The sequence below is a fragment of the Doryrhamphus excisus genome, chromosome 6 (assembly GCF_030265055.1).
Source record: "Doryrhamphus excisus isolate RoL2022-K1 chromosome 6, RoL_Dexc_1.0, whole genome shotgun sequence".
Taxonomy (NCBI): Eukaryota; Metazoa; Chordata; class Actinopteri; order Syngnathiformes; family Syngnathidae; genus Doryrhamphus; species Doryrhamphus excisus.
This window is the reverse complement of record NC_080471.1, coordinates 13,191,364-13,210,271: the sequence shown is the minus strand read 5'-3', so window position 1 is coordinate 13,210,271 and position 18,908 is coordinate 13,191,364. Positions and strand designations below refer to the sequence as shown.

At 40.7% G+C, this 18,908-nt stretch overlaps 2 protein-coding genes across 3 annotated transcripts; both read left to right on the top strand.

The window, feature by feature from the left end:
* The first annotated feature begins 447 nt into the window (after positions 1 to 447).
* On the top strand, positions 448 to 6,333 carry hsp90b1 (heat shock protein 90, beta (grp94), member 1). The gene is made up of 18 exons (XM_058075595.1): positions 448 to 617; positions 1,032 to 1,134; positions 1,330 to 1,471; positions 1,542 to 1,658; positions 1,732 to 2,063; positions 2,134 to 2,245; positions 2,690 to 2,821; positions 2,925 to 3,041; positions 3,152 to 3,289; positions 3,356 to 3,433; positions 3,511 to 3,576; positions 4,016 to 4,285; positions 4,366 to 4,611; positions 4,675 to 4,811; positions 4,894 to 4,972; positions 5,647 to 5,802; positions 5,896 to 6,000; positions 6,086 to 6,333. The coding sequence occupies exons 1-18, from the start codon at positions 569 to 571 to the stop codon at positions 6,110 to 6,112; spliced, it is 2,406 nt and encodes an 801-aa protein (XP_057931578.1). The 5' UTR covers positions 448 to 568; the 3' UTR covers positions 6,113 to 6,333.
* A 424-nt stretch (positions 6,334 to 6,757) lies between these two features.
* LOC131131162 (cAMP-dependent protein kinase type II-beta regulatory subunit) lies at positions 6,758 to 16,625 on the top strand. 2 transcript variants are annotated; one of them, XM_058075596.1, is made up of 11 exons: positions 6,758 to 7,287; positions 10,145 to 10,180; positions 10,462 to 10,514; positions 11,931 to 12,014; positions 12,115 to 12,221; positions 12,313 to 12,466; positions 13,536 to 13,637; positions 13,714 to 13,788; positions 13,862 to 13,930; positions 14,025 to 14,160; positions 15,155 to 16,625. In XM_058075596.1, exons 1-11 carry the CDS (start codon positions 7,017 to 7,019, stop codon positions 15,286 to 15,288), a joined length of 1,221 nt encoding a protein of 406 aa, XP_057931579.1. In that variant the 5' UTR covers positions 6,758 to 7,016; the 3' UTR covers positions 15,289 to 16,625. The 2 variants fall into 2 exon arrangements, with proteins under 2 accessions (XP_057931579.1, XP_057931581.1); XM_058075598.1 differs by lacking the exon at positions 10,145 to 10,180.
* Positions 16,626 to 18,908: the final 2,283 nt, after the last annotated feature.

Below are 18,908 nucleotides of genomic sequence, written 5' to 3'. Positions count from 1 at the left end.
AGACAATAGTGACATCTTGTGGTGAAATGCATGTAATGCAGAGCAGATGTGCTCAACTCGAGACTGTATTTTGTGAATGAATATTGGAGAATTTTAGGTAGCTAGTTGAGCTTTCAATATAATTTCAAATATATTTACACAGAAAAAAACAATCGCATTAGTAATAAAGTGTATTACATGTCTTTGAACCACCTGTTGCGTCATAAAATCAAAGCTACAACTTGATAGCATTTTTTCTACTGTTTTAAATTGATGTGTAATTTTAGGGAAGTGATGCGCTGAATATTCCTTCTTGACCAATGGTGGCAAGCCACGATTTTAGGGTATCGACATATGTAGACGACGCTGATTGGTCAACAGTGTAGCGTAATATCTGGTCTGATTGGTCCAAGTTAGTGCGTGGTGCGCCGCCATTGGTCGCTGAATGTAGATTTATTAGAGTGGGGTTGCCTCGCTGAGGGCGGTTCATTGTAGTCTCTCTTTCGCCAAAGACAGTGCAAACGTGCACCGATTCACGTTTTGGGGCTCTGAGGTGCTTCGCACTCACAATCCAGCTAAAAATCTCAAAATGAAGCGGGCGTGGGTTGTCGGTCTGTTAGTCGCACTGTTGACCTTCGGTGAGTGGCTTTGCCTTGTCAATGTAGGCTTCACATACAGGAACTTGGTGTGGTTAGCCGCTATGCTAGATTTGACTGCATTGATGTGTCGTTATCTGCTCATTTGTCTGCTAATTTGCTTAAAACTTGCTTGATTTAACATTAGGATAGATTGTCTTGTCTCTTTTCCGCTATTATGGATCTTAGTGGAGCGTTTACGATGTAAATAATTATACCCATTTGGCTTTCTGGAAGTTTCTGATGTGATATACTCCATTATCTATCTGGAAATCTCCTAAAGGCATGAATTTGAATTAAGTGTCAAGTCCAGGTTTGTTACATACATGTCATTGTCAGTGTAACTGTAGCCATAAAGTTGACAAAACTAAGGCTAAAGCATTCACTTGTACAATTAAACACTTTAATGAATTGTAGCTGCAGTGAAAGCTGAGGATGAGCTTGACGTGGACGGCACAGTGGACGAGGACCTGGGTAAAAGCAGGGATGGCTCAAAGACAGATGATGAGGTGGTTCAAAGGTTAGTGTCACTTTGGTCCTTTAAACAAGGTTAAGATGACCAAGCTTGTGCTGAGACTGTCATGTTTATGAAACTGTGTTCAGCTTGTGCGCACACGGTCAACTCTGCGGGATCTTAGCGTCTTCATTTGCATTCACATGATTGGTTGGTTGTGTGTGTTGTCTCACCTGTGAATAATTTGTTTATTACTCTCAGAGAGGAGGAAGCTATCCAGCTGGATGGATTGAATGCAGCCCAGATTAAGGAACTCAGGGAGAAGTCAGAGAAGCATGTATTTCAAGCTGAAGTCAACCGCATGATGAAGCTGATTATTAACTCCCTGTATAAGAATAAGGAGGTAAGTGGGGTTGTTAGATGGTGGGGGGGTCAATGCTAGTCACTCACTAAATGCTCACTTTTCGCTTCAGATATTCCTCAGGGAGCTGATTTCCAACGCATCTGATGCCCTGGATAAGATCCGCCTGTTGTCACTCACCAATGAAGATGCAATGGCTTCCAACGAAGAGCTGACCATCAAAATCAAAGTATGCACAATGTTGATACTTGTTCTGACTTTCCACTGGTGTTCATTTTTAAACCCATTTTGTTCTCCCCAAGTCCGACAAGGAGAAAAATATGCTCCACATTACGGACACAGGCATTGGCATGACCAAAGACGAGCTAGTGAGGAACTTGGGCACCATCGCCAAGTCGGGCACCAGCGAGTTCCTGAACAAGATGACTGAGATGCAGTCGGAGGATCAGTCCACCTCAGAGCTGATCGGACAGTTTGGTGTGGGCTTCTACTCGGCTTTCTTAGTGGCAGACAAGGTCATCGTGACATCCAAACACAACAACGGTACCCAGCACATCTGGGAGTCAGACTCCAACCAGTTCTCAGTCATCGAGGACCCCCGTGGGGATACGCTGGGCAGGGGCACCACCATCACGTATGTTGTAACACTGCTTTCCCTTCACCCATTGCTGTTTAATAACTGTCTTTTTTTATTAATCTTGCAGACTGGTAATGAAAGAGGAGGCTTCAGACTACTTGGAGCTGGAGACCATCAAGAACCTGGTCAAGAAGTATTCACAGTTCATCAACTTCCCCATCTATGTTTGGGCCAGCAAGGTAATGACAGACTTACTCTATACATACTAGGAGTGGAACTAAAAATCAATATCGTAATGAATTAGCTTTCCAATGTATATGCTGTTGCACACAGTGACTTGGGAGAAGAAACATGATTGGGTCCATGAGAACAAGACAAGAGTTTTATAATTTTAAGTACAATGGAAATAAAATAACTGGACAAACTTTTTTTATTAACAAATAATGCGAATTTGCCCTCTCTAAATGTGGTGTTCATGAAGTTACGGTAGTTGCTGGTTCTTGTAAAGTGCACTCAGCAAAATGCATGTAAATAGAACACGTTCAGTGATTTAAGGGTGCAGACAAGTCTGAACCGCTCTGACAAATCATAAGTAACTTGGACCAAGTGTAAATTACATCTTTATATCACATGTAAGTGTATTTGTATGCACATTAAATTCTGTTCCGTTTTATACATGACAGACTGAGACTGTAGAGGAGCCCATTGAGGAGGATGCAGAGGCAACAGAGGAACCGGAGAAGGAGGCTGCAGAAGATGAGGCTGAGGTAGAAGAGGAGGAAGAAGAGGACAAAGATAAGCCCAAGACCAAAAAGGTGTGGAAATTAATACATGTAATTATCCACAATTTTGTGAAATTATAGTACTTGCCACTATTGGCTGTAATCTGGTGTTTGTTTGTTTTTTTGTAATACTAAGGTTGAGAAGACTGTGTGGGACTGGGAGCTGATGAACGATATCAAGCCCATCTGGCAGAGACCAGCTAAGGAGGTTGAGGAGGATGAGTACAAGGCTTTCTATAAGACATTCTCAAAGGTGAGACACCGAACAAGACTTAAGCAATCTACTGAGATCCAATACACACGTATTCAGTGCTTTCCTAATGTTGTGGGCTCAGTGGTTTTAAAAAAAATGTGCTCTGACAGGATAGTGACGACCCTCTGGCACACATCCACTTCACTGCTGAGGGCGAGGTCACGTTCAAGTCCATTCTGTTCGTGCCCACGTCTGCTCCCCGCGGACTCTTTGACGAGTACGGCTCCAAGAAGAACGACTACATCAAGGTCAGCGCCTGAAACAATTAGAACATTATTATTTAGTTCTGCATCTAAAATGTCTTCTTGTTCCAGCTCTTTGTCAGGAGAGTTTTCATCACCGATGACTTTAACGACATGATGCCCAAGTACCTCAACTTTGTCAAGGGAGTGGTGAGTCATCATTAATGCTTAATGCTGCTGAGTGGAGTTGGCCTTTTCATTTCACCAATGACTCTTTTAATTATCAGGTCGATTCTGATGATCTTCCCCTAAATGTGTCCCGAGAGACTCTACAGCAGCACAAACTACTGAAGGTGAAGTTGCCATATATTTACTAATAATTAAACTGTTAGTAGACTGACTTCAGTAGGGGATAGTCTCTCTTATCATTGGCCATGGTGACAACAGATTATGCAGTCGTTGAGCATATTAAATATAGATTCTGGGGCATTTCATCCACAAAAGTGGCTATCACAGCAGCAATTATTTGTAAATAAACTGGGGGGCTTGTTTTGTCAAAATAATATATAATACCCTATATATATATATATGTATGTATATGTATATATGTGTGTGTGTGTGTATATATATATATATATATGGTATTATATCCCTGTTCTAAACCTTAGATCTCACTAAATTGAGGGGATATGAACATGAAACATGAGCTGTGGACAGTGACTCCTAAAATGTGCAGAATATTGTGCCATCTAATAAGGGTACAGGCAGCTAATAGTCTTCATCTTTGATCAGGTTATCCGTAAGAAGCTGGTGCGCAAGACATTAGACATGATCAAGAAGATCGCTGAGGAGCAGTACAATGACAAGTTCTGGAAGGAGTTTGGCACAAACATCAAGCTCGGCGTCATTGAGGACCACTCCAACAGGACCCGCCTGGCCAAGCTGCTCCGTTTCCAGACCTCCAACAGTGACACAGTGCTGGCCAGTCTGGAGCAATATGTAGAGCGCATGAAGGAGAAGCAGGACAAGATCTACTTCATGGCCGGCACCAACAGGAAGGAGGTGAGGGGATGCTCCTACATAAAATACAGTAATTTGGCAACAAACAAGCAAGGAATGATCATCTGAGTTTGTCCATGCAGGCTGAGGCATCTCCCTTTGTTGAGAGGCTGCTGAAGAAAGGCTATGAAGTGATCTACCTGACGGAGCCAGTGGATGAGTACTGCATCCAGGCTCTACCGGAGTTCGATGGCAAGCGCTTCCAGAACGTGGCCAAGGAGGGCGTCAAATTTGACGAGAGTGACAAAGCCAAAGAGAAGCGTGAGGCTCAGGAGAAAGAATACGAGCCTCTGACCACATGGCTCAAGGACAAGGCGCTCAAGGACAAGGTAAATAAATTTATTATCCAGCACGAGAGCTTTGATTGTTGATTTCAACTTTCTTTGGGGCAGGTTGAAAAGGCCGTGCTCTCCCAGAGGCTCACAAACTCTCCATGCGCTTTGGTAGCCAGTCAGTACGGTTGGTCAGGCAACATGGAGCGGATCATGAAGGCACAGGCTTACCAGACCGGAAAAGATATTTCCACAAAGTGAGGGTTTTTTTTTTTTTGGTATCTTTTCAGACCCTAAAAAGTGGTCAGACAGCAACTAACAATGCCACACCTCTTTCAGCTACTACGCCAGCCAGAAGAAAACGTTAGAAATCAATCCCAAACACCCACTCATCAAGCAGATGCTCAAACGAATCAATGTGAGTAACAAGGAATCTTAAGTTCCACAATAGTGTATTGAAAGTGTTCTCCAAAAACGTGTTGCACACCCTTGATGCCAGTGTCTGTTTTTAAAAACAACATACACCAATGCTCAAATAGCTATGTGAGCTACAATGCTAACATTACACTCATTTTAACATGTGAGGCTAACACATTTGCTGAAGGAAAAACAAGATCAAATCTACAGCTCCCATGCTGGTATATGACTGATGGTTGAGTTCCAGACTTGTTTTAAAATGTGTAGCAAAGCCTACCCCAAATATAAAACAACCCTTTTGAGCGTCTCTTCTCAAAGTTGGAGGCGCATGATATTGTTCTTGCATGAAACTCTCTAGGAATTGTATGGTATGCATTTATATCTATGTGGTGAAGATGTCTTAGAAGTAGGGTCTGGATTCGTCAGGCTTGGTACAGATCATATTCAAGATCATTTCAAGATGGTTTTTCCTTCATTACCTTTTGTAAAAAGCCAAAAAAATGGCAACCATTTGAGTGCCTTTTTTTGAAAGTGGACTGAGGGTGATGGATTTTTGTCATGTTTGGTGCCTAGAGACATGTAAAGGCGACTTGAATGACATAATATGGCTTCACTTAAAATTTGTCAATATGAAATGAATTTCCAACTTTATTTTTTTGTTTTTGGTGTCTTAAGGATGACCCTGAGGACCAGACAGCCACTGACCTGGCCACTGTCCTCTTTGAGACGGCCACCCTACGTTCAGGCTACCAGCTAGCTGACACCAAAGCATATGGAGACAGGATAGAACGCATGCTGCGACTCAGCATGAACATCCCTCTGGATGAGGAGGCAAGTGATGTGACAATTTTTGTTGTAATAGGCACCGCTGTCTGGGCAAAGGCATTGGGACGGCATTTAATTTTGTGGCTGTATTTTGTGCAGGTTGAAGAAGAACCAGAGGAGGAACCCGAAGAGTCAGCAGATGACGATGCTGAGGGAGATGAAGTTGATGAAATTGATGATGCTGATGAAGATGAGGATGAAACGGTGAGAATCCTATTCTGGCACACTCGCTATTAATACGTTGAATTTTATACTTTTGTGGCTTCATGAGTCTTCTTTCTCCTCATAGGCGAACACAGAAAAAGACGAACTGTGAAATGTCCAATTGAAGAGCGCGTGGAACAATAACGAAGACGAGAAGTTGTTCTAGCTCCCCTCTGTGGTTGGTGTTGTCTGGGCGGGGTTTTTATAAGGAGAGCTTTTGTTTTTTTTGTATTTTTTTTTATTACATTCCTCACGACTGTAAATTTGTTAATATTTAAGTGACCTATTGATGGATCCTGTCTCTTGATTGAATAAATGTGTTTCCTTGAAAAAGGATCGCTGGTGTTGTGCTTTTTTTTTAATTTTCATATCATTGACACCCACAAAAACGACTTAAATGCATTTAATACTTTTTTTAAATGTCGAGACGTTGGCATTTGTCTGACAATATATAAAATTTACATCATAGTGTGCTTCCTGTCGTGTGGAACAATCCTGCAGCTGGTATTTTTCCCTCTAGTGGACACACTTGGTATTGGATTTTATTGGGGGGAGGGCCTTCTACTTAAGTATGTCGCAACAGATTTAAAAACCACTTAAAGTGTACCCTTTGTAGGCTACACTATAACGCATTACCATAAATTGTATGTTTTCTAAAGCTATACATTTGCGTTAGGTGACAGGAGTGCCGTTTTTTGCTGCTGCTGCCGTTCCTACGCAATCATTGGATGGGTGGTTGCCATGGAAACCTGGGTCACATGCGTGGGTTTTCCTCTATAGCCATCAGCAGCAGCAGCAAGAGAAGATGCTTGGACCAAAGAGCCATTTTCAAGAGCATCCTTTGATGGCTTGCTGACACCACATCGAACGCTTTTCCTTTTTCCTCCATATTTCCATGTTGTGATTTTAATAATTGTTGAGCCACCATCCAACCTCCCATCCCCCCCGCCTCTTTTCTGCACAAATTTCGCTGCCGCTTTGGTACCTCCGCCCCGTAGAGCAACTTGATCACAGGAATGAGTATAGAAATCCCCGAGGGACTGACGGAGCTGTTGCAGAGCTTTACCGTGGAAGTGCTGAGGAACCAGCCCGGAGACCTGCTCGAGTTCGCCCTGCAGTACTTCACCCGACTCAAGGACAGGGAGAGCACCGGGGCCTCGTTCGGCAATGAGCCACACTCCAACGCCAGAGCCGGAAAAGCCGTCAATTTCCTCGACGAGGCCATGCAGATTGACTCGGAGAACGGCGAGGAGGACGACGATGATGACGACGACGAGGATTTTGAAGGTAAAAGACCAACGTTCTCAATGAATGTTGGGGGGGGGGGGGGGGGGGGGGGGGACGAGCGATGTGGATGTAATGCATGTAGCAATGAGGCAGATGTGGATGCTGTACTTCGCATTCACATCCACGGGTGCACTATAATGGAGGCATTAAAATAAAACCCAACAAATCCTCAGAATGACCTCATATTTGATCAGAGATGGCCTATCATCCTGCAGCAAGGCCTGCGGCATGTGAGGGCCTCCATTGCATGCATTTTCTTTCGTAATATTTAACAACAACGCTGCAAAACAAATGCAAACGAACGTGAAATATACAAATGTTGTGTATTTAAATCATATTTGTGTCATTTAGATGAGTAGTAGCATATAGCAACGATAGCTGACAATGCACCCCAGTGGTGGCTTGCAGGAAAAGGGCATACTGCATGCAATAATGAAGCTAACTATGCTATTATTTTGCATTAAAATACCACCAATGTTTGTGTTTTTCAGATTTTTAGTGTTAGTGGTTAAGATCTGCCATGTAATGCACACTGGCAGTAGCAATATGTACACTTGCACAATCCAATGAGGTCCATTATTAGAGCTGTCAGGAGATATTTGTTTCAAGGTACCTTTCTTAGAGTATATAGCTGTTCCTAATGTGTTGGTTATCTAAGATGAGACAGTCAAAATAGTCAAAACGCTTCTCATTGTAAAGGCAGCTTTCATTCAGTGGATCACCTAACAATGTGCATGTGTCACTCATTACTATTTTATTCTTTTGCATTTAAATAATCTTGATGTTTGTGTTTTTTTAGCCTTTGGATGTTAGTGTTTGAGCTAATGAACTGTACTGTGCAAGTGATGCATTACAAATCAGTTTCAATTGGGTCCTAATATGTTCATTTTCCGGCCCTTTGTATTGAGTTGTGGATTCCTATAGAGCAGCTATACACACTGACCTGCACAGAAAGCTTTCTAGATCTTCCAGAATCTGCACCTATTGCAGCTGGAATATGACTACTGGGTTCCAGACTACTGCCGAACCCCAATTTTTTATTTTGTCAGAATAGGAGTTGATAATAAATGAATAACCCTTTGGAGAGCTAATTGAAAAGTGGTTAGGAGCTACTGGCTGGAGACCCCTGACTTACTGTGTATGATCTCAAAGAGTGGCAATGTAGGTTTTCTAAAACATCGGTAGTAGAACTGTGTTCTTCATATGTTTTTTTACAGGACTACCTGTGTTTAGAAAAACATGAGTAGACCAAAAAAATGCTATTAGTAACTCCAGACATCGATGTAATTTGCGCCCCGCTCTTTGTATGCACACTCTATATTGCTACACAGACAGCCGCTTATTTACACAGAATAAACACAGTTAGGACACTGATAAAATGTTACTTAGAGCTTGCGCACTGTAAAGATTGAGTCTATGAGGGCTAAAAGTACCTCAGGCGTGATTCATGTGGAATGATGACATCATCAGGGTGGCACCTCTCTGTTGAAGCATAGTAAACAGAAGCTATTTGAAGTACGTAGATGACAGACTTGATTCGGTATATTCATTCATTCATTCATTTTCTGCCACTTATCTTCGCGAGGGGTGCTGGAGCCTATCCCAGCGGTCCTCGGGCGAACCAGCCAATCACAGGGGACATATAGACAAACAACCATTCACACTCACATTCATACCTATGGACAATTTGGAGTCGCTAATTAACCTAGCATGTTTTTGGAATGTGGGAGAAACCGGACGCATTGCAAACTCCACACAGAGATGGCCGAGGGTGGGATCGAACTCGGGTCTCCTAGCTGTGTGGCCTGCGCGCAAACCACTCATACACCATGCAGCCCGCAGCATAAAGTTGGCATATAAAAAAAATTTCCACAGGTAATATGTTCTGTCTGTCAAACATTTGGAGCATTTCTTTAAATATTGGCATTTTTATATGAAAAAAAAAAGTCCTTTAAAATTACATCTGTCACTCTGTAAAGTTGCATAATTGGCGTATGTGACATGTATTTTCTCACAATATTTTGTGTCTATCAAACATTTGGAGCATTTCTTTAAATATTGGCATTTTGATAAAAAAAGAAAAAGAAAAGAAGGAAAAGAGAGAGAGAGAGAAAAAGAGGGTAAAAGAGAAAGAAAAGAGGAAAAGAAAGAGAAAAATAAAGAAGTAAAAAGAAAACATGACCAAGTAACGTTGGAAAGCCATGTTCTTCCATATTCACAAAACAATGAATGTCATATAATACAATGTCATATAAGGAAGCCCGGCTTCCTTATAAGGGATGTTAGCAACAACTCTCTGAAACTGAGCATTCAGAGCCATCCCTAACTATTTCCAGGGCTCACTTCCAAATGCGCAAACCTCATTATCTGAAGGTCTGGCATCATTTAACATGAGAATACAACATTTATAGGTCAGGCAAGTGGGAAAAGCTTAACAGGGCCCTCTACAACATTTTTCCTATGCAGATGCACTACATATAGCTAAAAGCTGCTCCTCATGCTTTGGTCACATCAATAAAAGTGTCAAAATATTAAAAACACATCTCAGTATGATGCACTGCAGTTGTACACCACTGCAAACCACAATTATCAGAGTGTTATCATTCTAAAGGCAGGTTTCCTGCACAGGATGTCTTTGGCTTACGCAGGTGTCCCTAATGAATTTTCGATGCACACTTTTATTTTATTGTTATTTAAATGTAATTCAAGTAGGAGACACTTCAAAGAAGATGTCCTCATTCAGACTGAATATTCCAAATGAGGTCAACATGCTTTTTCTGTTGCTTTAAACGCATGCTCAGTCTTGATAACCTACATAAAGATGGACTTTAATGTGCTTTTATGTTTTTTTTTCTAGCGCCGGTAATAAATAGATTCATCAGGCGAGCATCAGGTGAGTTTCAGTGTTGCTGCCTGGACTGTGTCAGCATTATTATTATATATAAATGATGTTTGACATCATTATATCAGTCTTTTTCCGTCTGTCTTTGCTCACTGTCCAAAGCACATGACCTAGTGTATTTCTACTTTGTCTCTGTCTCGTTGTTTAGACAATGAATTGGTGGAAAAGTTAGGCCAAGAATTTGTCTTCAGGATGGATGAAAGTGAAAGTGTTTTGGCTGAACTTGGAGTCTTGTCATGTCGGTGACTGACATGCTGCTCTTTGTGTTACAGTGTGTGCTGAAGCCTTCAACCCTGATGAAGACGAGGAGGATAAAGAGCCAAGGGTAAGCATGCTTCAATATGCAATGCTTTTCTAGGCTATAAATAGGAATATTTTATATTTTTATATTTTATTTTAGTCTTATTAATGTGATGACATTTGACTGCAGTAGTAACCTACCTCACTCAAAATATGGCCTTTTGTATTTATTTTTATTTTTAATTAATTAAAGTTGAATTGGGTGGCATGGCGGTCGAGTGGTTAGCGCGCAGACCTCACAGCTAGGAGACCAGGGTTCAATTCCACACTGTGTGTGGAGTTTGCATGTTCTCCCCGTGCATGCGTGGGTTTTCTCCGGGTACTCCGGTTTCCTCCCACATTCCAAAAACATGCTAGGTTAATTGGCGACTCCAAATTGTCCATAGGTATGAATGTGAGTGTGAATGGTTGTTTGTCTATATGTGCCCTGTGATTGGCTGGCGACCAGTCCAGGGTGTACCCCGCCTCTCGCCCGAAGACAGCTGGGATGGGCTCTAATACCCCCCGCGACCCTCGTGAAGAAAAAGCGGTAGAAAATGAATGAATGAATGAATTGTACGATATCCCTGGTGGTGGCGTCTGCTTTGCATGACAGAGGTCACAGCTTTGATTCCCATCCAGGGTTGCATCAGGAAGGGCATCCGGTGTAAATTCTAAGCCAAAATCTCTTTTCAGAGAGAAAAAAAAAAAAATATATATATATATATATATATATATATATATATATATATATATATATATATATATATATATATATATATATATATATATAATGTCATGTGCTGTCATCAAACATTTTTTTTATTTTATTGTTTCATTTCATTTAATTATTTTTTCTGTTTTCTTTGCTGTTTAAAAAATTCTACTTTAGTATTTATTTTACTGTGTTTATTTGTTAATACCTATATACATTCTGGGGTTTTTTTCCTGTTCATCCACATGTGTAACAACACATATTTTGTTTACATTTTTGCATATGAATTGCTGTTTTTTTCTTTGTTTTTTGTTTTTTTGGCCCTATTGAAGCAGGGAGATCAAACTGTGGGCCACATCACAGTTGTGTTTTTCCTCAGAGTGCTGCAACTTTACCTTAAATGTGTGGCACAACTGGACTGTGAGAAGACATTTTGCCTCTCATCCAAGCAGGCTTTATAGTTCATGCTCAAACATTAGATAGGACAGCTCTAAACTGAGGTTGAGGTTCATCCCCAACCAAGACTGGTTTCACTTTTTGGTGGTGCAAACGACAGTCATTAAGATGCAGTGGAGTGAAACCTCTGCCTGGCAACAACAGTCATTTGTCCGAATTCCACTCACAGTACCCAAAAAATAAAATCTACAATTGCACAACGTAAAACATTTTGACATGCATGATTGCTAGGCTTTCTCAGGCTTTCAGTTTGACACTGCTGCATTAAAATAATACAACGTAAATGTGCAGGTCACCTACCCCAAAACAGATGAGCAGAGGCAGAGACTACAGGAAGCGTGCAGGGACATTCTTCTATTCAAGAATTTGGATCCTGTGCGTAAGCAATTACAATGAATCATGTATGAGTTATTGTTAATGATACTACAATCTAAAACAACAGCCTAACTCTTTAATGTTGTGTTGATCCACACAGGAAGAGATGTCTCAGGTGTTGGATGCCATGTTTGAGAAGTTCTGCACAGATGGAGAACACATAATTGACCAAGATGATGATGGGGACAACTTCTATGTTATTGAAAGGTGATCTTATTCACGGTATTGCATTTAAAAATATCATCAACTACATCTACACTCCACTAATCAATTTATCACCTTTCTGTACTCGTCTCAGTGGGACCTTCAGCATTTTTGTCAACGTGGACGGAGCAGAGAAGCTGGTGGGCTGCTACGACAACCGAGGCAGCTTTGGGGAATTGGCGCTGATGTACAACACTCCGAGGGCTGCCACCATCATCGCCACCTTGCCTGGAGCCCTGTGGTGCCTCGTAAGTCCACCATCAAGAAAAAGATCCATCCATTATGCTGCTTATCCTCACTCGGGTGTGCGACCTATCCCAGCTGTCTTAGGGCAAGAGGCGGGGTATACCCTGGACTGGTCGCCAGCCAATCACAGGGCACATATAGACAAACAACCATTCACACTCACATTCATACCTATGGACAATTTGGAGTCGCCAATTAACCTAGCATGTTTTTGGAATGTGGGAGGAAACCGGAGTACATGTAAATGTAATGATGATATGTGATTTAATTATGCCTTGTGGGATACATTGTAGTTGTTTATCATCATACATTGTATATAAACTCCAGACAGGAAGTTGTATGCAAACATACAAACACAAAAATATTATATGGAGAAAGTTATAAATAACCAGGGTTCAATTCCACCCTCGGGCATCTCTGTGTGGAGTTTGCGTGTTCTCCCTGTGCATGTGTGGGTTTTCTCCGGGTACTCCAGTTTCCTCCCACATTCCAAAAACATGCTAGGCTAATTGGTGACTTCAAATTGTCACCAATTTGTTTATATGTGCCCTGTGATTGGCTTGCGACCAGTCCAGGGTGTACCCCGCCTCTCGCCCGAAGACAGCTGGGATAGGCTCCAGCACCCCCGCGACCCTCGTGAGGAAAAAGCAGTAGAAAATGAATGAATGAATGAAGTTATAAATATGGGCTGTACTGTTGAGGAGTGTTTAGCACGCAGGCTTCACAGCTCGGAGACCCGAGTTCGATTCCCCTTCGGCCATCTCTATGTGGAGTTTGTATTTTCTCCCCGTGCATGTGTGGGTTTTCTCCGGGTACTCCGGTTTCCTCCCACATTCCAAAAACATGCTAGGTTAATTGGTGACTCCAAATTGTCCATAGATATGAATGTGAGTGTGAATGGTTGTTTGTCTGTATGTGACCTGTGATTGGCTGGCGACCAGTCCAGGGTGTACCTCGCCTCTTGCCCAGAGAAAGCTGGGATAGGCTCCAGCACCCACCGACCCTCGTGAGGATAAGCAGTAGAAAAATCAAAGTTATAAATATGACTGAAGCATGTTTTCCCTCTCACAGGATCGTTTGACGTTCAGGAGGATCATCGTCAAAAACAACGCCAAGAAGAGGAAGCTGTACGAGGCGTTCATTGAAACACTACCCTTGCTTACATCACTGGAGGTCAGTATTGTTTGAGCCCGCGGTATGCAATGACACATCAAGCTATTGTCAATCTTGTCTTTTTCTTCATCTACAGCTCTCAGAGAGGATGAAGGTCGTGGATGTCATATCCACCAAAGTCTACTATGACTCACAGCAGATTATTGCACAGGTGACATACAGTATACTTAAAGAAATGTATACTATAGAGTAGATTTTAAAATATGACTTGGCTTAAATAACAGGGAGAATTGGCAGATTGTTTCTACATTGTGGAATCTGGCCATGTTAGGATCACCATAAAGAGGAGCAGGGTAAGAGTTACTGACGTTTTACTCACACAGTGACTTGGTTGGTGTCTTATACAATAGTGTGTGTGTGTGTGTGTGTTTGTTTCCTTTTTTACAGATGAAAAATGAGCCGGATGAAGAGGAAGTGGAAATCGCTACATGCTCCAGAGGCCAGTATTTCGGGGAACTGGCGCTTGTCACGAACAAGCCCAGAGCTGCTTCCGCCTACGCTGTGGGAAGTGTCAAATGCTTGGGTAAGTGTTGGACCATATTCGTGAGCGTTAATTGTTTTAGCTTGAAATGGCTTCACTGTAATGTTGTAGCACACTTCATTCCATTAAAATGTAAAATGTATATACTGTATAATGGCATTAATGTTATTAGATCTACTGTATAAGTATACCGATACAAATACTGTCGCTTTTCCGTGGAAATGGATGCAACAAGCCTCACTATACTGATAAAATCACAACAACCATTTTAAAAAACTAACAACTAATGTTAAAGTACTATAATATACAAATAAATGTTTTCTGGGGTAAATTCTGGGTGTTCATAACATGGAATTAAAAAAATACTGTGAAATTCCTGAATTTTCAACCCTGATATTAATTGAGTATCATATATATGTGACTTATGTACAGAAATTTTATTTTTGGTATATGGAAGAGGCAGAATGCTGTCATTTAATTAGAATTAATCTATGTATTATTTCATGAAAAGCAGTGTCTAATATCCTTTATCATTCATTCATTATTAATTAATTAAAACCAATGTCTGATATAATTTATCCTGAATTCATTTATTATTATTTAATGAAAACTATATAGTCTGATATCATTTATCCTGAATTTCAAAAGGCTAATATCCTAAGAGGCTAATATCCACAATGCAGTGTAAAAATTTGTTAACCACTCCTGAAAATCTTGCTTTTAATATTGTTACTTGTCACGCAAGTGTAAAAAAGAAAGTTAACCCTGGTTAATGACTAAATATAGTAATAAAAAAAAAACATGCAGTACTTTTTAATGTTTGTTGAGTTGGCGTGTGGCACAAAATGAAGCTTTGTGCATTAAACAACCTCAATGCAGGGTGTTAAAGTGAAGTGTTTCCATTATAATTGTATATTATTGACATTCTGAGTGTTTTATATGAGATGAAAACACTTTGTATTTGCCTTTATGATGAATAATGGCAGTTGTATGACTTTCTTGTACATGTCTTGTCTTGGATTGTTGTGTTTTCCAGTGATGGATGTTCAAGCCTTTGAGCGGCTGCTGGGCCCATGCATGGATATCATGAAAAGGAACATTGCAAACTATGAGGAGCAACTGCTGACCCTGTTTGGAAGTAGCACTGAGATTGAGCAGCAATGTGCATGAAGAAGGACCACCACTTGTTGTCCCCCCCCTCCCCAAAACATAGCCATTTAACACAGCTTTTCTTACAAGATGATCATGATGAGACTTAACAGTTTGCCGCAGAGTGTTTGAAGTAAAGTAACATACGCCAAAGTTGCTTGAAGCTCGTTTTCCATTAGCATCCTCCCACTTGCGTGTCCCTACGTGTAGACATTTGTTTGTGTATTGAACACACGCCCCGGCACTCGATAAAAACATGAGGTAAAATACTGGACGTGGGGGGACTATTTCTCAATTTCTGTGTTTGAAGAACGTCCCTCACACTGTCGTTGTCACAGAGAATGTAGACATGCAGGTACCGCAACATTTTTTTACATCATACATTTCTGTGTTAAACGTGCGTGTGGCTGTTTGCCTACTACTATGCTTTTTGCAAAAAAAACTTCAGCCAGATAGCGGATCGTTTTTTAAGACCATACAAACACAGTGTTGTACAATTTGAAGTCAGTATTTAGGATCAGCTCCAAGTCATTAAGTTGCCCCACTATGGTCATTATAAGCAATGTACCACATGTGTCAGAAAAGTTCCAGGACTGGTGTCACAAAACATCAACACTACAAACTTTTCCTATTCGAAAGTTATCCCTCTGGAGTCTAACACACTTGGTCAGACTTTTTTTTGTGCCACTTTTCATGCACTACTGGAAGGGTTCTTCCGGGATCTACCACACGGCAAGCTTGATGCCTTCAAAACAGGTTTGAAAAGAGGCAGGTCGGATGTTGGGAGGTTGCTGCAGCTCAGCGATGTTCTTCTCAGCTCGAAACGGTCATAAGCAAAGCGCATTGTGAGCATTTGTGTTGTCATTCTCTGCAGAAAATGTCTCCGCTTGTGCTCTGAGCAAAACAGGATTTGATTGTTTGGCCCCTGGGGCGAGCACTCACAGTGCACGAGGCCCCTACACATTGAAAAATGGCATCAACACAACAGTCTTGGACATTTTCTGACACATATGCTGATATTTCATGAATTTATGTGCAAAATAAAAGCATCTTGTGTCACTGAAGCTTATTTAATGATTATGGAAATCTACCTCTGCCAACTGTTTTTTGGGAATAATGTTGATTTTCAAGAGGAAACTACACCATGAAATACAATGAACGAATAATAGGTCTTTGTGGTTTAATGCTACAACAAAAAACAATCTTCAATCCAATTTGAAAATCATGATTTTACACTCCCTTGTGTAGGTAGCGCTGGTATTTTTTATTTTTATTTTTTTTGGCAAAATCATTATACTAGTCCATAGTAAGTTACTGTATGTTTCATTTTTCATGTCAATAAACACTTTTGTATTTAACATGCAGTCAAATTCATTCCTGTTCATATTCATGTTATTAAATAAAGTATAACATATATCAAGAAAAAATAAATAAATCGTAACATTTTGGTCAGTTAAATTTAACAAGGCTACGTTCAAGAATATCACGTTTACACTACCACAATTCAACATGCATAAGTTATTGGATAGCCTATTTGTTTTGACAGGTTTGAATTGTACCAAATTTGTGAATTTTAATATTTTACATTTTATGAAGAAGGGATTTGTGTGTTCTCTATAATCCACATTATGGATTATCTTATCTTTTTTTGGAGCAACAATCAGTGGTTTTCCCTTATCGTGCAGAGGGAAGTCAGATATGGTGGTATGATAACCAGAGAACAGTGAAGAGGATAGAGAGTGTTGCCTTAGTCAATATTGGGATATTTCTTGTCACTTTACATTGTATATGCATATGCCTCCTTTTATGTCAATGGTCAAATTTACCCATTTTAACACATTCTGCTTGCCTTAATTAATGTAATCAGTTTTGACAAAGTAACAGGGTCCTATAGCACCAAGCGAATGACGTCGCTGGACACTGGTCATCTTTCATAACATGATCGATCACCTTACAATGCATTTGTCATCTGGATTGAGATCTTTCCTGACTGCAGTGTGTCATAAATGGGTGCTTGTGACACCGCACATCCAGTGGAGCCAACTCCAGCCCAGGACCCCAGCCGCTGCAGCCACAGTGAATGAAATCCAGGAGAGGACTGCACCTAGGTCTTGGGATCTGCAAAAAGACACCATAGTAAAGTCATCACAGTCCTCTTGTTTCTAGGTTGCTGCAGGAGGGAAAAGGATGAGGAAGAGGTCTGCAGGTAATGCTGCAAAATGTGCGAAATTCATTTGCACAAAGCACAGTATGATGACATAAATCATATCCCTCCATCTGGTACTTTTACAATCAGTAACTGTTACATTTGTTCACTTCCTGCTTTTCTGATATATTTTTTTTTTCATTATTATTTTCAAATAATATTAACTTCAGGTCTTCCGTGGCTATGCAGATGTTGTTTGTGCATGGATTGAACAGCTTTTGTCCCAGTACTGAACCCTGGGGCCCGGGGGGTAACTTTGGGTGTACCACTGGGGTGGTTGAAATCTTTGCCTGTTTATTTATTTGTTGAATCATTAACTTTTTTTTTTGTCTGGGTAATTTGACGTGCCTGTATTACAAATACATTGTGATACTTTTACTGTGATAAACTTGCAGCTGTGTATTTAACTATTTATGCCACAATGACACAGTAGTTCATTCCTGTTATGTTTAAGCACAACCTAGCAAGGCAGCTTCCACTCAATTTTGATTAAAAACTTTTTTATCTTTGGCAGACTCTGCACTAATCTAACTGCATTTCCTTTGATTTGTACTTCCTGCCCAAACTGTCCGTTTTAATGTATCCACCCATGACCCCCTTCCAGGCCTACACTGCTGTGATTGGTCACATGCTAACTATGAACCATATAAGGAAGTCTGTCCCTCTGTGACATCACAAATGAACAGTTTTACCACTCCATTTTGAGCCATCCCAAACGTCTTTTAGGGCTGACTTCTGAAACGTTGATATTGTTTAACACAAGAATACAACATTCTAAATACATTTACAGGTCATAAAAGTGGTAAAATCATAATAGGTCTCCTTTAATCTTCAGTTGTTGCACCTCCAACTTTCATTCAGGCATTGTCAAGATTGACAACATGAAGTCGCTCTACACTTCTCTCTCTTCTGGACTGGTACGGAATGTCATGTGAAGGAGCGTCTGTCATCACCATGGTTACCACTCCACCAGCAGAAACTCTGCTGCATATATTAATGTAGTATGTATAATAATAATAATATAGAAATGCCTGGAGAATTGTAGCTTCTGTGTAGGCAATGATTGATCAGTAAAATCCCTTCACTACTGACAAGATATTTGATGTGGGAAGCAGCAATGTTACGATCACTCAACCGAGAAATGTAGTTGAACTAGTAAGGCCGCTAGCTAACGAGCAAAGCAAGCAAAACTAACACAGTACACAGCACCTACACAGTACATCCCTGATTTTTATTGAATAACAGTAAATGAAAGGATTTAGGATCAGACAATGTGTTTTTTGTTAAATTATATGCCGTGGTTCTCAGCATTTAGCTCTCTTCCATATACCTGGTAAACACACAAAAAACAAACCTCGCTTGTACTTTTTCTTAGACTGTTCAATCAGTTCCATAATTTTACACCACATACTGATGGAGGTTGTAGCATGTCAGT